The sequence below is a fragment of the Brachyhypopomus gauderio genome, chromosome 16 (assembly GCF_052324685.1).
Source record: "Brachyhypopomus gauderio isolate BG-103 chromosome 16, BGAUD_0.2, whole genome shotgun sequence".
Taxonomy (NCBI): Eukaryota; Metazoa; Chordata; class Actinopteri; order Gymnotiformes; family Hypopomidae; genus Brachyhypopomus; species Brachyhypopomus gauderio.
This window is the reverse complement of record NC_135226.1, coordinates 1,184,633-1,204,632: the sequence shown is the minus strand read 5'-3', so window position 1 is coordinate 1,204,632 and position 20,000 is coordinate 1,184,633. Positions and strand designations below refer to the sequence as shown.

At 44.2% G+C, this 20,000-nt stretch overlaps 1 protein-coding gene across 1 annotated transcript in view; it reads left to right on the top strand.

The window, feature by feature from the left end:
* The window catches only part of ppp2r3a (protein phosphatase 2, regulatory subunit B'', alpha), a 128,131-nt gene that overhangs the window by 74,577 nt on the left and 33,554 nt on the right, over nt 1-20,000 (top strand). Inside the window, exon 3 of the mRNA XM_076977285.1 lies at nt 1,547-4,232. Coding sequence (XP_076833400.1) covers nt 2,073-4,232 — 2,160 coding nt within the window. The 5' untranslated portion in view covers nt 1,547-2,072. The remainder of the gene's footprint in view (nt 1-1,546; nt 4,233-20,000) is intronic.

The window sequence follows — 20,000 nt, the reverse complement described above, 5'->3', positions numbered from 1 at the left end:
GGTTTTACTTTGTGTTATTATTTCCATAAATGTTGCAAGATTAGCAGTGATATATCATGTTATTTATGTAATAGTCAGGTTAGGGGGGTAATTATTTTCTTCTTTATCATCAAGTAACAACTATTTCTGCTGTCTAAATGTTGTTTTGTTTTTGCCCATGCAACACATCCCTTTTTCAAAGGGATTCAGTTGTGTCTGCAACACCAAAGGTTCTTTTTTCTTTCTGTCTTACTTTTTTAAATCCAAATTTCTTCTGTTTGTGCTTGTTGCTGCCCAGGAGGTCAGTCTGACACAGTGTGTAAAACTGGATGGTGATGTCCCGATCCAGCTTTTTGAACTTCCGATCCGATACCGATGTTTATTTGCATTTCCGTTCCGATACCGATATCGGCCGATACCGATACCGGCCTATCCGGGAGGTGATGGGAGGTGATGGGAGGTGATGGGAGATGATGGGAGGTGATGGGAGGTGATGGGAGATGATGGGATGTGATGGCAGATGATGGGAGATGATGGGATGTGATGGGAGATGTCATGGTATTTTGCTCCTTTCGCTTTTCCCAAAAAAAACAATGTCTCCTTGTCCTGCATCGCGCTGCGTCATCCCATTTCATACTGACTCCTCTGTGAACTCCCACTAGAGGGAAAGACAGAAGGGGAGGGAAAGGTCTGAAATGCAGAAATGTATTACAGTGATAGCATAGTAGCTCAACCGGCCACATCACAAATGTGCTGAAGTTTGGATTATTTTCAAGTTGCTATGTATATTTTTGCAGCTGAAACTTAAAAATAAAACAAGTCTGCTGCGTATTAGAGGCCATTGATCCCAGGTAAAAGTGTATGTAATTTGGTGATATACACCATGATCCATGTATGACTGCCATTCGGAAAAAATAGTGAGTGAGTCACTGCAGTAGAGGAATGCTTCCTTTGTCTGTGCTGTTAGGTCTGTGCTGTTAGGTCTGTGCTGTTCAGACTGTGGTTTTAATCAGTCTGTTCTGTTTGTTTGCTGTTTTGAATATGCTTCTTACTCTAACAGTGCATTTCATACTGTTGTTGTTCAGTGTTAGAGTGTCTGCTGCCTTTCATCTCCTGTTCACACCTCACCCTAAAGCTGGAGGCTCTTTAAGAGCACTCACTCCCTTCACGAAGACACTCAACATGCTGTAACGGTGTCAAAGATGTTATACATGATTTTCTGTCACATTTGGTATGTGATTGGGCCTGAATCTTTATTTGTATATTAAATTATTTTGATCTCTGGAGTGCTAACACTTATTCAGTTATCTGGGCCTGTGTTTGTGCTCTTTGATATCTATAGAAGACTTATGGATGTTTGGAGGCTGTTTGCACATACTGAGACAATGTGAGGTAGTTTAGTGAGCTTTTTATGTTATGCTGTAAAGCGCTAGGAGCATTTTAATATCCCCTATAAAAGTGTGACTAAAAGACTAATAAGACAACACAACCTGAGAAACCTGCATACATGATCTTCATTCTGACTGAGTTCTGACTGAGTTCTGTCTTTCTGCCTTTTGACTCACAGGTGATCTCACTGGACTCACAAAACATCTAAAACTGGAAGGAGACAAAGAGGGTGGACAAAAGATTGCGATGAAAGCACATCTGTAGCACATCAAGGCAGAACAATCACCAAGCGGCCTGAAGTTTTACGGGATTGGGGAAGGGGCCAGGCGACAGCTCCATGCCTGCAGGGCACATCCGTGTACGGGGGAGATGACGTGGACCGCTGTGTGTTGGCCTGTCATTAGGCCAGAGAGCCGTGTTCTGAGGACCGGATAGCCTCATCATTATGGCTAGCTCTGCAATTACCTCGTTTTTGGGGCAGCCATAAAAGTCTGGCATGGAAATGTTTTTTTCGTAGGTCTGAATTCAGCAGTATTTGAAGTATTATTAGTATGAGCCTCAGATAGTACCTATCCTATTGCTTTTGTTTTGGACCCAAAAATGTTTATCTTTTAAATATCAGTGACAATAATTCATTGTCACTGTAATTTTTTTAGCGATATAATATTTGTTACATGAAGAGACGTGAACATTTATGAGAGAACATGGCAGCCACCTATCGCATCGTGGTCAGCAGCATAAACTGTTACAACAGCGTGGTGATTGACCGGCGTACACAACACGTGGTGCATTACTGCGACGGGCCCTGTGGTGCGCTCAGACACGGGCTCAGCTGCACCGTCGCCCACCGCAGCACCTGTGCGGAGATTCTGGATCCTCCAGCATCCCGGTCTTACACAGACCGGCCGCTCGGCCTCCACGAGCCTGCCTCGAAAGCGCTGGACAATGGTACTTCTGGCCATGGTGGATTCTGTGAGGACTACCACCAGGTCATCCCAAGAATTAAGAAAGGTTTGACTGTCCAAAGCTCAACCAGTCTGAAGGATATCACAGGTGAGGCCATCAATCTGGCCAGTGGGAAAATCAAGGAGTTTTCCTTTGAGAAGATCAAGTACTCCTCCAGCCATGTGACCTTCAGAAAGGGTCGAAAGGTCAGGCCCGACTCATTCAGCCGGAGATCCACTGACCTTGACATCATCTATGGCAGCTTCACAGGTAACGATGAGAACTGCCCCCCATTGGGCCTGCAGCAGAAGGCTGCAGCAGATGAGCAGAAGCTCAGTCGTAGTGCATCACTGGAGCAGAGTCTGAATAGCACGGCCACCTTCTACCTGAACAGCCTCAGTGAAGAGAGCCTCATCAGCCGCATACTGGAGAAGACCAAGGCCGACAGCGGCACCTCAGGGGAAGACATCAAAGCCTGCCTAGACATCCTGCTTAAATGCTCTGAGGACCTCAAGAAGTGCACAGACATCATAAAGCAGTGCATCAAAAGGAAGTCTATGGGTGGTGATGGGAGCGACTCGGGCAACCCTGAGGCCATCTACAAGAACGTGATGGCCCGCCTCTCCACCTACCTGAAGAGGCTCCCTCTGGAGTTAGAACTGGGCCAAACAGGACTGCAGGAGCACAGCGATCTGTCTGAGCTGCTTAACAGCCTCCATGGACTGCAACAGAGCCCCTTTTCACATTTTGGCAGTGAACAGCCTCCCCGTTATGAGGACATTGTCCATTCCCCTCCACCCCCTATGTCACAGTCTAAATCCTCCTCTCCTCAGCCAGAGTCCCAGGACAGCTGTAGGGATGTTACCAACAGCCTGAAACCTGTTCAGAATCTCACTGCCTCCTTCCCAGCACTGATGCCCACCAATGGGCTGCAGCATGGGCACCTGCTCTCAGCCTCCAGCAGCAGCTCCCCCTCTACCCTTCTCCACTCCCCCTCCACCCTTGTCCACTCCCCCTCCACCCTTCTCCACTCCCCCTCCACCCTTGTCCACTCCCCCTCCACCCTTCTCCACTCTCCCTCCACAGGCCGCCATGATCCCTTCTCCTCCAGCAACTCACTCCTGTCTGGCAGCAGTGACAGCATCTGCAAAGACACCATGGAGGCCCTGTACATCGAGGAGGATGCAGACTCTGCCCGGGTGCTGGACAGAGTGCGAGGAGACGGGCAGGGCTTTGGCCTCATGGAGTCCAGGCAGCATCCTACACACGCTGGGCTGCCCACAGATCCAGACAAATTGGTCGAGTTTAGTAGAAATGCATACAAGCTGAAACCTGAGGCAAGTGTTAGCCAGCCATACGCACCCCTGCAGAGCGCAGAGCCCAGGCTGTTCTCAAAACCAGCCCTACGCAATGGCAGGGACGGTGAGGATGATATTGACAAACTACTAATGGACTTGGAGTGCCTCTCCCAGAACATGCAGAAGGAACCTCCGCTACCACCCAAGATGAAGAACTGTACCCAGTCCAGCATCTCCTGCCAGAACCAACACCTGACAGGAGGCTCACGCAGTGAAGGTCCACCAGTGTCCAGTCATCATGGCCAATCAGCCAAGTCGACAGAGGTCAAGGTTGAGGAGGCAGGGACAGAGGATGATGGTGCCCTGCTGCTGCGCATTTTGGAGAGCATCGAGAGCTTCGCCCAGGAACTGGTGGAGAGCGGCGCCAACACAGGCACCCAGTCGAAAGAGCGTGAGGTGATGCGTTTGCTGCAGGACAATCTGGTCAGTGCGAAGACAGAAGCGGCTCTGGAGCCTGAACCTGGGCCTACCAGTGCTCCCCCGCCTTTAGCTGTGCCTGAGCTGAGTGGATTAGATACAGGCTCCACCATACTCATACAGCAGACACCTGAAATCATCCGGGTAAGTGCCCTAACAATGAATGAAGAAATAAGTGAGTAAAGAACTGAATGAACATGTGAATGAATGGAAGCAATGATGGGCAGATTCATGTGTGAGTGAAGGAGCACACAGTGGTGTTGACACAGGGCTAACCAGGGTTCATCTCATTTAAACTGAAGTGAATGTCGGTGAGGTAGAGAATTCATTTTGCCCTCCCACACGCAGCTGAATTTCCTTCAGAAATATGCATAGCATAATGCAAAACTGAAAACAGGGATTATTTGAAGTTTTATGAGTGAAATTATTGTGCCTGTAAAATAGGGCTGGACCCGAATATTCAGATATTCGGATATTCGGTCATTGAGTAGGTATTCGGTTTTTAATTTTGGTATTCGGATATTCGTGTTTTTTTTTTCTTAGCTCCGCCTCACTCTAATGTTACAGTTCCGTTCAGGTTAATGGCGGTATATGAGAGGCAAAATGCATTAGGTATTAGCAGTGCTTAATTTGTAAATCAAACGATGCCGGAACGCAAAGAGCAGACAACATAAAATGTTGCCGGATCGAGGCAGACAGTTACCGGAACGCACGCTTCAAAATTAAAGAGTTCCCGGATCCTATTCCAGCAGGATCCGGCTCAAATTAAGCACTGGGTATTAGGTATTTTTAATGTGTGTGCTCCGTTATTAAATTTGGCGTTTGTTTAAGCTTCCCTGTAATCTATAATAATTTAATATTGATTTCTTTTGAAGCTATTAAAAGTTTGTTGTTTACAGAATGTTTCTCCCCGCGTTTCATGTCTTTTTTGTGTTTCCCCCCCGATTTTTTCACTGCGCACATCGGCCCAGTGTCCGCGGCTGCTCCGCTGCGCAAGCCGGCCCAGTGAATAGCTGTGTTTTTGTGTTTTAGTACTTGGGTTATAGGCCTACTTGAAACAAAAAAAATTGTTTGTCCAGAAAGTATTTTATATTCTTAAACATTGTTAATTATATTACAGTGGACGAAAGTCATTGTAAATTGTGTTGTTGTTGGCCGATTTCAGTTCAATGATGTGCAGTGCGTAGCTAAATAGCTGTTTTTTGTGGTTTTGCACTTAAGCTATAAGCTCAATATAAAAAAGTTCGTTTGTTTAGAACAGGGTTAATCAACTATATTGTTCTGCGGGCCAAATTTGGCAGATAGCTCTGGCCTGCAGTCCGGGGGACGTAACACTCGTGACGGAGTTCAGCGCTATTTTCAATATTTTCAATAGCGGTGAAATAAATGCTCCGGTTTAAAATGAATTCTCCCGTCAAAATAAAAAAATATTTTTAACAATTTATTCTGGGTCCGGATGGGATGACATTTGGGTCCGTATCCAGTAAATCAGGAATGAGATTGGGTCCGGACAGGACTGCGTTCGGGTTCGGATCCGGACCGCGGTCCGCCAGTTTCCGACCCCTGGTTTAGAAAGTATTTTATATTCTTAATATAATCCGTTTTTAATCTGTCTTATTTAAAAACGAAGCTTCGAATATTCGCTTCGAATCAGTGCAGAATATCCGGAGCTCAAAAAACGCTATTCGGGCCAGCCCTACTGTAAAATGCAGGTTGTGATGGGATTGCATTTCCCATCTATTGAATAAGGCACAAGTTCAGCTAGGGGCAGGTCTGATGGCAGGTCTGATGCCTGAAACAGACAGACTGACTCACCCATTTTTGCATTTTTAGTCCAAATAATCTCAGGAGTGACAAAATGAGATGAGGGGAATGGGGGGGGGGGGGGGGGGGGGGTTTACAACTGTTCCTGTGACAGATTGAGACTGTTAAGAACAATGTTTTGTTGCTGTGTTGTGTAGGTCAGCATTTACATGATGTATTATTTAATTTAATATTTCATTTGCAGTTTCTGATGTAATTCATGTAATTATGGCTTAAGTGGATGCTCTTTCACAGTTCCAAGTTTCACCCAGAAGCTGCAAACTGCAGTAACTGCAGGGTCTGGTATCTCTGTGTCAGTCTGCAGTAACTGCAGGGTCTGGTATCTCTGTGTCAGTCTGCAGTAACTGCAGGGTCTGGTATCTCTGTGTCAGTCTGCAGTAACTACAGGGTCTGGTATCTCTGTGTCAGTCTGCAGTAACTGCAGGGTCTGGTATCTCTGTGTCAGTCTGCAGTGACTGCAGGGTCTAGTATCTCTGTGTCAGTCTGCAGTAACTGCAGGGTCTGGTATCTCTGTGTCAGTCTGCAGTAACTACAGGGTCTGGTATCTCTGTGTCAGTCTGCAGTAACTGCAGGGTCTGGTATCTGTGTCAGTCTGCAGTAACTGCAGGGTCTGGTATCTCTGTGTCAGTCTGCAGTAACTGCAGGGTCTGGTATCTCTGTGTAAGTCTGCAGTAACTGCAGGGTCTGGTATCTCTGTGTCAGTCTGCAATAACTGCAGGGTCTGGTATCTCTGTGTCAGTTTGCAGTAACTGCAGGGTCTGGAATCTCTATGTCAGTCTGCAGTAACTGCAGGGTCTGGTATCTCTGTGTCAGTCTGCAGTAACTGCAGGGTCTGGTATCTCTGTGTCAGTCTGCAGTGACTGCAGAGTCTGGTATCTCTGTTCAATGGTCACTTTCTTTTCTCTCTGGTAAATGGGGACATCACATGTTTATGTGCTGGGATTTGTAAACCAACACCAGCTCTCCTGCTCTCTAGGTCTATTTATGACGTTGCCATGACACATGTCAGGAGTGAAGGGCCTTTAGTGATAGCAGCACCTCTTTCTGTCCCTCCAGGCAGGCGTGCTCAGATCCCTCCACTAGGACTCTCCTCTGTCCTCTACCACTGATACATGTGGGTGAGGCTTTTACTACGATTGTGGTTCCAGAGGGCAGATGTGATTCTCACTGGCTCGAGTGCCTTTTGAGATGTCATATTGCTTTTTGTCCCTAGTGACAGGGGTGCTGGGTTTTTCACCTTGTGTCTGTGGGCAGAATAAAAGCATCCAGTGGTGTAATTGCTCAGGGCTTTTATCTAGTACCATTCATCTGGACACAGAAGTCTGATGGATGTCTCATAGGTGGAGCATAAAGCATTGACAGGGCACGTTTGAGGTGACACATTTCTCCTGTTCTTCATAGGTGTGCACTGAAGCCTCCAGCCCCTGTAAATATGCTGGGCTGGCCTTCCTCAAGGAGGGCATGTTCACTGGAGCACGTTATTTTTGGGGGAGGCCATGTAGCTGGTGCCATGGAGGCTGAGTCCTTTTACAGTGAGCTGACAGAGTGAGAGAGCAGCAAAGTGTGGGGGTTGGAGAAGGAGAGAGAGAGAGGGAAAATAAGAGGAAGAGAGAGGAAGAGACCACTGCTGGCACTAAGGCTGTTAGTGGTGTCATTTTTGCCGAGGGCCACTTCTCCTCTTCCAGATTCTGCTCGTCATCCAGAGACAGAAGTGTGAGCGAAGCCTCTGCCAGCCCTCTCCCCTACTATGGCATTCTGCTAACAGACTGAGTGTCGCCACGAGGAAATAGACCCTGCACTGCTATGAGAGAGGGGCGGGGAGGATGGGGGGAATAGGGGGTGTGACTGCTAAGTTTGGGAGCGGCTCTGCGCTGGCTTGATCCCCTCTCACACGAGGTGTCCAGGCAGATCACAGGGCCCAGATCCCTGCTTGTTAACCTAGCAGTACACAACACTGTCAGTCACAGATGTAAACACTGCAGCTGCCAATCACAGTGGTAAACACTGTAACACTGCAGCTGCCAATCACAGCGGTAAACACTGTAACACTGCAGCTGCCAATCACAGCGGTAAACACTGTAACACTGCAGCTGCCAATCACAGCGGTAAACACTGTAACACTGCAGCTGCCAATCACAGCGGTAAACACTGTAACACTGCAGCTGCCAATCACAGTGGTAAACACTGTAACACTGCAGCTGCCAATCACAGCGGTAAACACTGTAACACTGCAGCTGCCAATCACAGTGGTAAACACTGTAACACTGCAGCTGCCAATCACAGCGGTAAACACTGTAACACTGCAGCTGCCAATCACAGTGGTAAACACTGTAACACTGCAGCTGCCAATCACAGTGGTAAACACTGTAACACTGCAGCTGCCAATCACAGTGGTAAACACTGTAACACTGCAGCCAAGAGAAACAGCACACTTATTCTGGGGTGTGAGTTCACAGTTTATACCGGGGTAACAGTCCAATAAAAAATAAAAAATATGGGCTTTTGACTTTTTTGTTTTTTCATTTTTTGAGTGTTATTAGTAAATAACCACTTGGTTAATTTGTTACCCATATGTTTCAACCTAAAATGGAGTGTGAATGCTCCATTTGAAGTGTTTGAGGAAACGAAGATGTTTACAGCCTCAGAAGCATTAGCTGCATTTGTCTGTATTGATTCTATTGTACATTAAAGGGCTGATCTTCATAGAACTGTGTAATGAGGGGGTGAGAGAATGCTGAACTGAGGCGTTGTTTAGCACAAACTACGTTTATTTTGGTTAGCGCTTAGCACTTGTCAACAATGAACGTAAACACACACACGCAACAAGGAATTGACTTGACCAAAGACGAGTAACAAGCACATCAACACACATTAAACACCTTAACATAAATAAGAGCCAAGTGCAGTGCATAACTTTAATGAGACAAATGACAGTTGAGACAGATGAACACACGCGCATAGAACCACACCCGAAATACATATACGGACATATATGGACAGATGCAGACCACACACATACACACACCCAAAGGGAGGGGTTAGGGTCTGTACCATGACATCCTGCCTTTGTCACATCCCAAAAAACTGTCATAGGCATCAAGTGACCTTAATGGTTTCAAATTGTATGCTTGCAACAAAGTAAAGGCCAGACTATAGCTGCTTTTAAGACCATCTGACATGGAATGTACCACAATTATAAAATGCTGATTGAGACTGATGGTTTTTGTGGTTGGGTCTCTGTGCTCCATGCCCAGTTCTGTAAGAGCTGACAGACAGCTGGGTCTGACTCCACCACCTTGATCCGCACTGAGGCAGCCCTGTAAGGTATCGGCTCACTGAGGCCTGGATGAAGCCAGGGGGGTGTTTGGAAATGTAGCTCTGTAATATATGGCACACTGGGGACAGACTCAAGGCGGGAACGTGAATACAGGAGCCATTGCTTCTCAGGGCTGGACCTGCACGCTGCCATCGGTGCCGCCTCCTGGAGCTGACAGGGCACGACGACCTCCACCGCACCTGTCAGGAAGTGCAGTTAATCTCCATGGCGACAGGGAACCCCAGCTTGGCAATAGATGTGTTACAGTTGCAATAAATCAAAAACGATTCCTTTCGAGATGAGTGACCAGGCCAGCGAGTTGAGTGCAGAGCTGTGTATAGGATCCGGTTGTGGTTTACTGGAGGCCTAAAAATTTAAGAAAATGTGCACTTGAAATCTTTACAAAAGCATCTTAGTTATAGTTATGTTATAAGTGATTAGTTATAAGTGATTAATTGTATGGGTATGGATACAAAGGTTGGTGAAAGAGAAACAGAAATCTATTTGTATGTGTTAAAAGTCAAATTTTGAATTTTTTCCATTTCACAGTGTGGTACAGAATGTCATATTCATCGCCACCTATAAAATTATTTCTTAGTTTAGCTTTAAAAAATGAATAATTAATAAAAATCTCAGTAACTATGACAACATTAGTTTTCTTTAATACATTTGAAATCTTTGTCTACATGTGATTGCTTGATACCGACTACTGAATGTGCCTTTTGCCTGACTACTGAATATGCCTTTTCTCTTGTCTTTTATTAACTATTTAGCTTGAAGCTGCAGCTTTATATTTATGTTACTTTTTATATTTTATATTTCATGCTCCCTCTTATTTTCCACAATTGTCTTTAACATAAAGTTGAATTGTATTGGTAAATGTAAATATGTAAAAAATATACAACTTCTATTCCATGTTAAGGCCCAGTTATCATGCTCTTTGTGGCTATATGGCTATGAGGCTTTGTGTAGCGCAGTGTGAACCAGAGGCAAAGTTCTCCATCACTATTTGTTTACACTGGGGAAGAAGCAAATTACATCACCTTTGCACAGACAGGAAATGAAGTCACGGTAGAGTCTCAAGCCAACCTCTGCGATACACCCCCCCCTTTCCCACACACACACACACACACACACACACACACACACACACACACACACACACTCACACACACGTACACACATCTTACACCTAATGCTGTTTTGACAGGTTGACAGTAAAACCGAATAACCAAGATGTTCACAGTAAGGCTTGAACCACTCAAACACGTTCCTGCATAACATCAGAACTCTTTCCTTCATCCCTATGTATCGCTGCTGGGAGTGTTTATCCTCAATTCCACTGCTGCCTTCTCTAAAGGCTGGGTGTGTTAAGTCCCTGAGCAGACACCTGGAGTCTCCAACATGGGATCTTCAGGGCTGTGCAGTGAAAGTAGCTTAGTTTCACACTTTTGAGCTGCAAACTTCTTCACACTGGAGTCTGCTCTGTTAGGGTTCTCTGGCTGAAATGCAGGATCCTGTGGGAGGCCTGGTACTGAGCAGAAGTGGAATATGTTGAACTCTCAGAAAGAAGGAAAAATACTGAATTTAGTGTTGGAGAATGGTGTGTGCTGGGTAATTAGCAGGGTGGTAGTCTGAGGAGAGTTTGAATGAACACCAAGGTAACACAATAGGGGAGGAAGAAGATATGTGGATTGTGTGATTGTGTGCATGTGTGTGTGTGTTTGTGTGTGTGTGTGTGTGTGTGTGTGTGTGTGTGTGAGAGAGAGAGAGAGAGAATGTGTGTGTGTGTGTTTGTTGTGTGTGTGTGTGTGTGTGTGTGTGTGTGTGTGTGTGTGTGTGTGTGTGTGTGTGTGTGTGTGTGTGTGTGTGTGTGTGTGTGTCAAAAAAAGTCAAATTTATTATTATTATTATTATTTCACAACACATGTTTTCACAAAGCAGCTTTACAATTGTATGGGTCCAGATCCGTAATGAGCAAGCCAAAGGTGACAGTGCCAAGGAAAAACTCCCTATGATGGTGGGGATTAGGAAGAAACCTCGGGAGGGCCAAGACTCAAAAGGGAACACATCCTTGGTGCGCAGGGTGGTTCTACAGTTCTACAGTAGTAGTTAAGGTTCTTGTTCCCTGGCCAAATAGTCACAGTCCTTTCGGTGCAGATGGTGAGCCTCAGGTAGGAGCTAGCACCAGCACGTCCTCTTTCGGCAATGCGACACATCCAACCCTGGCATCAGTACATCCACCAGCAAGCCAGACCATCTCCCAGGTGCTTGTAGGTGCTTGTATCCAATCATCTTGGGTAGAAGGAGGCAAAAAGATAGACAATACAGACTGAGTGTGTGGACATCAATTTAAACCACCATTGATTTAAACATACATAGCTCACGTGGCAGTGATTAGCATGTGGCTCCAGCAGGCTAATCTATAGCAGCATAACTAAAGGGAGGGGTTCAGAGGTGACCACAGGCATGAGGGCTCACTGAGACATTGCTTTCCAGTCAAGTCATTGTCACAACTAGAGTGATGCCATGACACAGCTGGATGACAGCATCAACATCTCAGATTACCAGAAATCTCAACGTCTGGGGGCCCTCGAGCCCCACACCTTACAAGGGGAATATTAACTGAAGGCTTGATTAAATAAGTGAGTCTTAAGTCTAGATTTAAAGATTGGAACTATATCAGAATCTCGGTTTGGAGCTGGAAGGCTATTCCATAATTGAGGGGCTTTAAAGGAGAAAGCTCTGCCTCCGGCTGTAGTCTTACAAATTTTTGGATCTAGGAGAAATCCAGCATTTTAGGAGCACAAAGGGCGAGATGGGTTGTAGTAAGCAATGAGTTCACTCAGATATTATGGAGCAAGACCATTTAACGCCTTATAGGTTAACAAAAGGTTAGCCTTATAGGTTAACTGGCTTATTTAATCGGAAGCCAGTATAAAGCCGGCATTACACTGGCTTCCGATTAAATAATCAAATGATAAAATTTTCTAGCCTTAGTTAGGACTCTAGCTGCAGTATTTTGTACAAGTTGTAGCTTCTTTATGGAATGTTTAGAGCACATGTGTCTAAGTCAAGGCCCCCTGGATGATATTTAATTACTATTAGAACCGGCCCGCAGGCCACAGCCGCCCGATGATGTTTTGCACGCACAAACACTACATTCCCCACAATGCAACGGTAGCCCGCGAAGTCAGTGCAGCGCACACAAGCAGCGAGGGTCTGCGCGGCGAAAATGACGTAATCGCAGTGGCTACGCCCGTGCGCGAGGGCGTCGCGCGCTGTCGATTCGCAAGGTCGTGCACCTCTCGAATTTTGTAACAGCGCGCACCAGTTAAACTTAATTAAGTTAAATATTTATACATATAGTCGAAATGATTCGAAATAATTCGCTTTTTTATTCACATTATTTAATGATTTGTTAACGTAATACAAGAGAACTGTTCAGTCAGACAGCTATTTGTTGTGAAACGAAGTCGTTATAATTTTCAAGCATTTTCAAGTACTTTAGCCTAATTTCCAGCACTTTTCAAACCTTTATTACTTTATTCATTTAATGTACAGGACATGTTTTCCTTGAAGGAAGTTTGCTTTTATCTGTTTGCCTGTTGAAAAATGTTTTCACTTGAAATTACTGACAGATCCATAAGAAAAGATTGCTTTATTCATTTAAACATTAAATAATATACACTGTGCTAGGTCTTGGTTCAATAGGCTATGTGCAGTCATTTCAATATTGAACCAGTCCGGCCCTCGGCTTGTAGCAAATTTGGTTTTTTGGCCCTCAGTGTATTTGACTTTGACATCCCTGGTTTAGAGCATCCAATTAGAAGACTATTACAGTAGTCCAATCTTGACGAGACAAAAGCATGGACCAGCTTCTCTGCATCAGCTAATGAAAGTAAGTGTCTCAGCTTGACAATATTATGTACATGGGAAAAGGCAGCCTTAGTGACATTGCATATATGTTAGGGGTGCACAATATGGACTAGAATTGCGATGTGCGATAACATTGTTGGATATCCCGATATCGATGTGAACCACGATAAATTAAGATTAAAATACAGAAATGTAGTGTCTCTCTGAACAGCAGCACATTAATTTGTTTTGTTTTTTACTGTGTAATGAATCCAGAATAATTCCAAATATTTTGCAGGTTTATTCAACAATAGATTCAATCTAGGTTTATACTTTCAGGAGTGAGCGACTCCGCACACCTCGTTAACCTCCGCGAACGGCGGAAGCGTTTAATCTTGCCGTGTCACATTCTTTGCAGTGTTGTCCGAAACGATATGTAGGCCTAGTAGTATAAAAAAACACCCCTCAAATACAGGGGAATGAACTTTTACCTGACCAATTTTAATCTTGCTTTGTGTTTCAGGTTTGAAAAGTGCTGGAATTTAGGCTAAAGTACTTGAAAAGGCTTGAAATTGTAACTACTTCGTTTCACAACAAATATCTGTCTGACTGAACAGTTCTCTTGTATTACGTTAACAAATACGAGCCTCTTGTAATTCCAGGATGAAACATGAGAGAACGTGAAGACGTTAAGATTGGGCGTTTTGCAAATAAATATCCATTAAATAATGTGATAAAAAAGCGAATTATTTCGAATCATTTAGAGTATATGTATAAATATTTAATTCAATTAAGTTTAACGTGCTGGGAATTATTGAAATGGACCTTGAAAGTGACGTACAAGTGCTTGAATTCCACCTTGTATAGGTGTATGAACCCTGCAAACATGACTGTTCTCATTGCGCTGAGACGCGGCGCGCGCGAACTTACAAAATTCGAGAGGTGCACGACCTCGTGAATCGACAGCGCCGAGGCCATTGCACACGGGCGAAGCCACCGCGATTACGTTATTTTCGCCTCCCGGACCCTCGCGCCGCATCAAGTGTAAACCAGGCTTAAACCAAATCGCGTGTCTGATGAGCGTGTTCACCTCACTCCAGGGTTGCCAGGTCCTACAAAAATTTTCAGCACAAAATCTGCGAGTGTAAGTTGTCGGCAGGCGGGGGTGTTGTGAGTGTGAAATGGAGACAAATTAAGTATTATATCACAATCGATTCTTAGTGTTGACTTGTAACTTCCGCAGTAGCCCAACTCAAAAGTAGCCCAAAAAACCGCACCCCGCGGCCCCAGAATTTTTACCCGCGGCTGGATTTTCAAACAAGCCCAATTTGGCATGAAAACCGTGAACCTGGCAACTCTGCCTCACTCTGTCTCTTGCCTACTTACGTCACGTGATCATAGTCTGCAGCGCGAATAGCTCCCTCTATTGCTGGACGAGGATAATGCAATTAGAGTTTGCTGTTATTCAAGGAGTTATCGTGGCTCTTTCGATGTGTTTATCATGAAACTTCACATCGCGATAACGATAAAAATACGATTAATCGTGCAGCCCTAATATATGTGTATCAAATGAAAGATCAGAATCGATAGTGACACCTAAGCTTTTTGCGGTAGATTTAGGTGTTACTGAAAAACCACCTAGGGTAAGGGAAATATCAGCCCAGTTGCTTCTAGCAGCTTTAGGCCTAAGAATCAGCACCTCAGTCTTATCGGAATTTAGTTGAAGAAAATTATACGCCATCCAGTTTTTAATCTCCTGGACGCAGTTCTCAATCTTGAGAGTAGTAGGGAGATCATCCAGATTAGAAGATATATACAACTGAGTATCGTCTGCATAGCAATGGAAGCTAATACCATGCCTACGAATGATAGTGCCCAGTGGTAGCAAATACAGTATAATGAGAATAATATGGGGCCCAGTACAGATCCTTGTGGGACACCATACTTTACTTTAGAATGCTCTGAGCATTCATTATTTACTAGTACAAATTGGTAACGATCTGTCAGGTAGGACCTGAACCAGGAGAGTGCTTGACCTCTTATGCCAATGAGTGTCTCCAGCCTATTAAGTAGAATATTATGATCAATGGTGTCAAAAGCAGCGCTGAGCTCTAGCAGTATGAGAACAGAAACATGTCCTTTATCAGAGGATATTAAGAGATCATTCAGTACTTTAGTCAGTGCCGTTTCAGTGCTATGATGGAGCCTAAATCCAGACTGAAATAACTCTAACCCAGGGGTGCCCACAAGTTTTCAGCTTGCGAGCTACTTATAAGATGACCAAGTCAGAAAGATCTACCTATTTATTTTTTAGCTGTGTGTGTCGATCGTTGGGGGGGGGGGGGGGGGGGTTAGTTTGCGTGTGTCAAACCCTAGACGTCAGATTGGCTACCATGTATGTGAATCAATATACAACCGTCAATGCAGCAAAATACATCTAAAAGCGAAATCCTCACCGTCATGCTAATAATAAAATCAAATCTACACTTATCACAAATAAAATTATCACTACTGACGGAAGAAGAGTACCTATACATGCCAAACTCAACACAAGCAACAAGCGACTGAGACATGATGAAATACTAAAATACTTAGCTTCGGTTAAGATGAACTTCAATGTTTTTTGAGAGTCGAAAAGGTCTTTTGATGGCTTGTGGATGTTGTTGTAGCTGGAGTTATGAGTAAATATATCCACAAAGTGTTTGTAGATATATCAGATGTAAACAAACAGACAGGAAAAATAAGGCAAAAAACACTCTGCAGCAACGTCAGTAGGAAGCAGCTTCAGTGTGTGTGTGTGTGTGTGTGTGTGTGTGTGTGTGTGTGTGTGTGAGAGAGAGCGAGAGAGAGAGAGCACTCGTGTGTGTGTATGTGTGTGTGTGTGTGTGAGAGAGAGCGAGAGAGAGCAAGCACTCGTGTGTGTGTGTGTGTGTGTGTGTGTGTGAGAGAGAGAGAGAGAGCGAGAGAGAGCAAGCACTCGTGTGTGTGTATGTGTGTGTGTGTGTGTGTGTGTGTGTGAGCGAAAGAGAGAGAGTGAGCGTGTGTGTGGGTGGATGGGTGTGGGTGTGTGTCTGTGTGTTTGTGTGTGAGAGAGCGAGAGAGAGCAAGCACTCGTGTGTGTGTGTGTGTGTGTGTGTGAGAGAGAGAGAGAGAGAGAGAGAGAGAGAGAGAGCAAGTGTGTGTGTGGGTGGATGGGTGTGTGTGTCTGTGTATGTGTGTGTGAGAGAGAGCGAGCAAGTGTGTGTATGTGTGTGTGTGTGTGTGTGTGTGTGTGTGTGTGTGTGTGTGTGTGTGTGTGTGTGTGTGTGATGATGATGATGGATGTGGTTTGGGACTGTGCCTTTATTCCCAGTTCTGTTTTAATGATGTGATTAGATGAGACCTTTTAAAAAAAATTTAATTTCTAGAATCTGGTTTCTCATAAGTGGAAAAGTAGCAAAGATGATCTTAGTTATTTTTGGTTTTAGGGTCGTTTGGGAGGAAAAGTTCCAAATGTAAAACAAATCCTGGCACTCCCAATGTTCCTAGGCCCAGTTTGACTGGCCTTTTATTTATTACTCGTTTTCAGACAATGTTTATTGTCTACAGGTCTTGTGAGTGCATGTGTGTTTGGGTTCTGTGGGTATTAGTGCTGTCTGAGTTGAGGGGCCCAGCTGAGGCCCTGATGTGGGGTAAGGAGCTGCAGCTCATGTAGTGTCTGGGTTGGAAAGCTCTGGAATCAACACAGATTGGCTGAGAAGTTTGTTGAGGTTTAACATGGATTAACCTGTCATTTTTTCTACTATCTAATGCAGGGGTGGCCAACCGCATGCGGCTCTTTGCCTGGTTTCGTGCGGCTCCCCAGCCGGTCCGCGGGCTCACCTGCACTAACGGGGCGACACACTGCTACATTTTCGTGGTGCGCGGTTTGTTTACAAGCCTAGCGAGCCGCTAATACTTTTAAAATCGCCGTAGTGGAAAACACGCATTTGACTGTCTTCACAGCTAATAATAACCCCCCCGCTCAACAACTTACACTCGCCAATGCATGATGTGGCTCTTTGCCGTAACACAGTACAAAAAATGGCTCTAGGTCTCTGGCGGGTTGGCCACCCCTGATCTAATGCGTCACCAAAGGTGCCAAAGGTGCTGTTGCAATAACCAGACTATGATTCCACTGCAATTGATAACACATGCTGGACTTTATATGTGTGGATGTTTGTGTCTGTAGGTCACATCACAGGATAAGGTATTTGAACCAATCACCATCAGTATAACATTGGACTATCGGTATAACAAGGACCAATCGGGGCCCTTCAGAGATATGAGAAATATGACTGAGACCTTTAAGCTCTGACTCTGCTGACTGACTCTGATATTTCTGTGCTGTTTGAATAAGGACATTTTACACCAGCCCATTTTGCTACTCTGTAGGTTCCTCAAAGCTCAACACAGTGATATAGTCAGACATTGCAAATCCTGCAGTAGCACACTAACTAAAACTCTTTGGGTGTGAGGTTGGGGGAGTTGAAGGAGACACACAGTGCGTACAGAAAGTGTTCAGACCCCTTTGAATTTTTCACTCCTTCTTTCATTGCAGCCATTTGCTAAAATAAAAAAAAAGTTCATTTGATTTGTCATTAAAGTACATTCAGCACCCCATCTTGACAGAAATAAAAGAAATGTAGATTTTTTTGCAAATTTATTAAAAAAAGAAAAATTGAAAAATTACATGGTCATAAGTATTCAGACCCTTTGCTGTGACATTTAACTCACATGCCGTCCATTTGTTTTGATCCTCCTTGAGATGGTTCAACTCCTTCATTGGAGTCCATCTGTTTTTAATTTAACTGATTGGACTTCGTTAGGAAAGGCACATACCTGTCTATATAAGACCTCACAACTCACACACCTGTCTATATAAGACCTCACACACACGTCTATATAAGACCTCACATTTCACACACCTGTCTATATAAGACCTCACAACTCACACACATGTCTATATAAGACCTCACACACCTGTCTATATAAGACCTCACATCTCACACCTGTCTAGATACGACCTCACATCTCACACACCTGTCTATATAAGACCTCACACCTCACACATGTGTCTATATAAGGCCTCACATCTGACACACCTGTCTATATAAGACCTCACATCTCACACACCTGTCTATATAAGACCTCACACACCTGTCTATATAAGACCTCACAGCTCACACATGTCTATATAAGACCTCACAGCTCACAGTGCATGTCAGAGCAAATGAGAATCATTAGGTTGAAGGAACTACCCAAGGAGCTCAGAGACAGAATATTGGCAGCACAGATCGGTACCTGTTTTAAAATTGTAAAGTGACCTTGGGTATGTTGAAAGGCACTATATAACGTTCATTCATATTTGGTATCCATGTCCAGCTCTTTTTCTGTGTCAGAATGTGGTGGGTCCTTCTGTAATGTGACGCTTAAACCAGACGAGGACACACTTACAAAAGGGAGCTGGGTTTATTTACGACCCAACGAGATACATGAACAATAAACCAAACAAATAAATAACCAGCTATGGGGGCAGGACAACCAAAGGCAGGGCTAACAGACTCTAGATAGAGAAACACACATAGAATGCAACGAACACAGAACCAAGTAGAGGGACCAACTAACACACGGCGGATACAACTTACAGTACAGTTTTTGACGACTGCTAACGTGCGTTTCCCAATACTTGTGATACATTGTCAAAACTCTAAACAAAGCAACACATTGACCTCACACAAACAGCCAAATAGTTTGGCGCATTTTCTTATCTAAATAACAAGTCTGCATTTCACAACGCAATGCCTTATTCACCCCTGGCAGTCTTCAGCTGAAATGTCTCTGCAGCCGGGATCCATTGCATCCAGGAGGGACATTTGGTCATGGGGCCGATGATCATACACCTTCCACCTCCAGACTGAAAAAAGTTCCTTAGTGGGGTTGAGGAAAGGCGAGATGGGCGGGAGGAAAAGGGACATCACTCTTGGATGGTCTATAAACCAGTTTGTGATGACATGAGAATGACAGAATGCTACATCGTCCCATCACAAATGTCCTCGTGTTTCCTCCCACCTGTTCCCTTTCTGCTTCTGGAACCAGTTGTTGGTAGAGTTCATTCAAAAACGAAAGAAGGAGGTCACTGTTATAGGGACCAATCTGGCATTTGTGAAGGACCAAACCAGCACTTGAGATTGCAGGACAAATTGTTATATTTGCTCCTCTCTGACCCGGTACATTACTGTACTTCATTTTATTTCATTGATCTATATGTGCAAAAAATATGTATTACAGTAATAGCTTTTCAGCTGCCTTTGTTTTTGCAGAACTTTGCATTTTATACAGTATTTAAGGTTTTGAACCTTAGGTTTTCATTTTTGACATGCTGTGTGCAAGCAATTGTAAATAAGGCAAAAATGATCCAGAATTTTGTTATTGGATAACCTTGTGTGTATAGAAAAATTAAGCATTATAAAAACATGTAAAATGACTGCATTTTGTGCAAAAACAAAATGAATTGAACTAATAGTATTAGATTGGACAAACGCATGTTAGCAGTCATCAAAAACTGTAATAAACAAACTTCGCCAGGACCGTGACACATGAAAGAAAGACCGATGGAGATAGTCAGAAACACCAGGAATGTCACATTAACCAGAGACTGAAAGCAAGACTAACATCAATAAACACTAAAGCACAAAGTCATATATAAATCATGAAATTCGAACAAGGATTCTTAGTAAATAAATGTTAACCATAGACCTAGTATTGGTACCATAGACCTAGTATTGGAGCGACACACACTTACACGCACAATGACCTGCAAGGAAACACTAGAAACAAGTAACATTATACCAATCAGATAAACTAGAAGCAGTTGAACTCAAAGACTGAGGGCT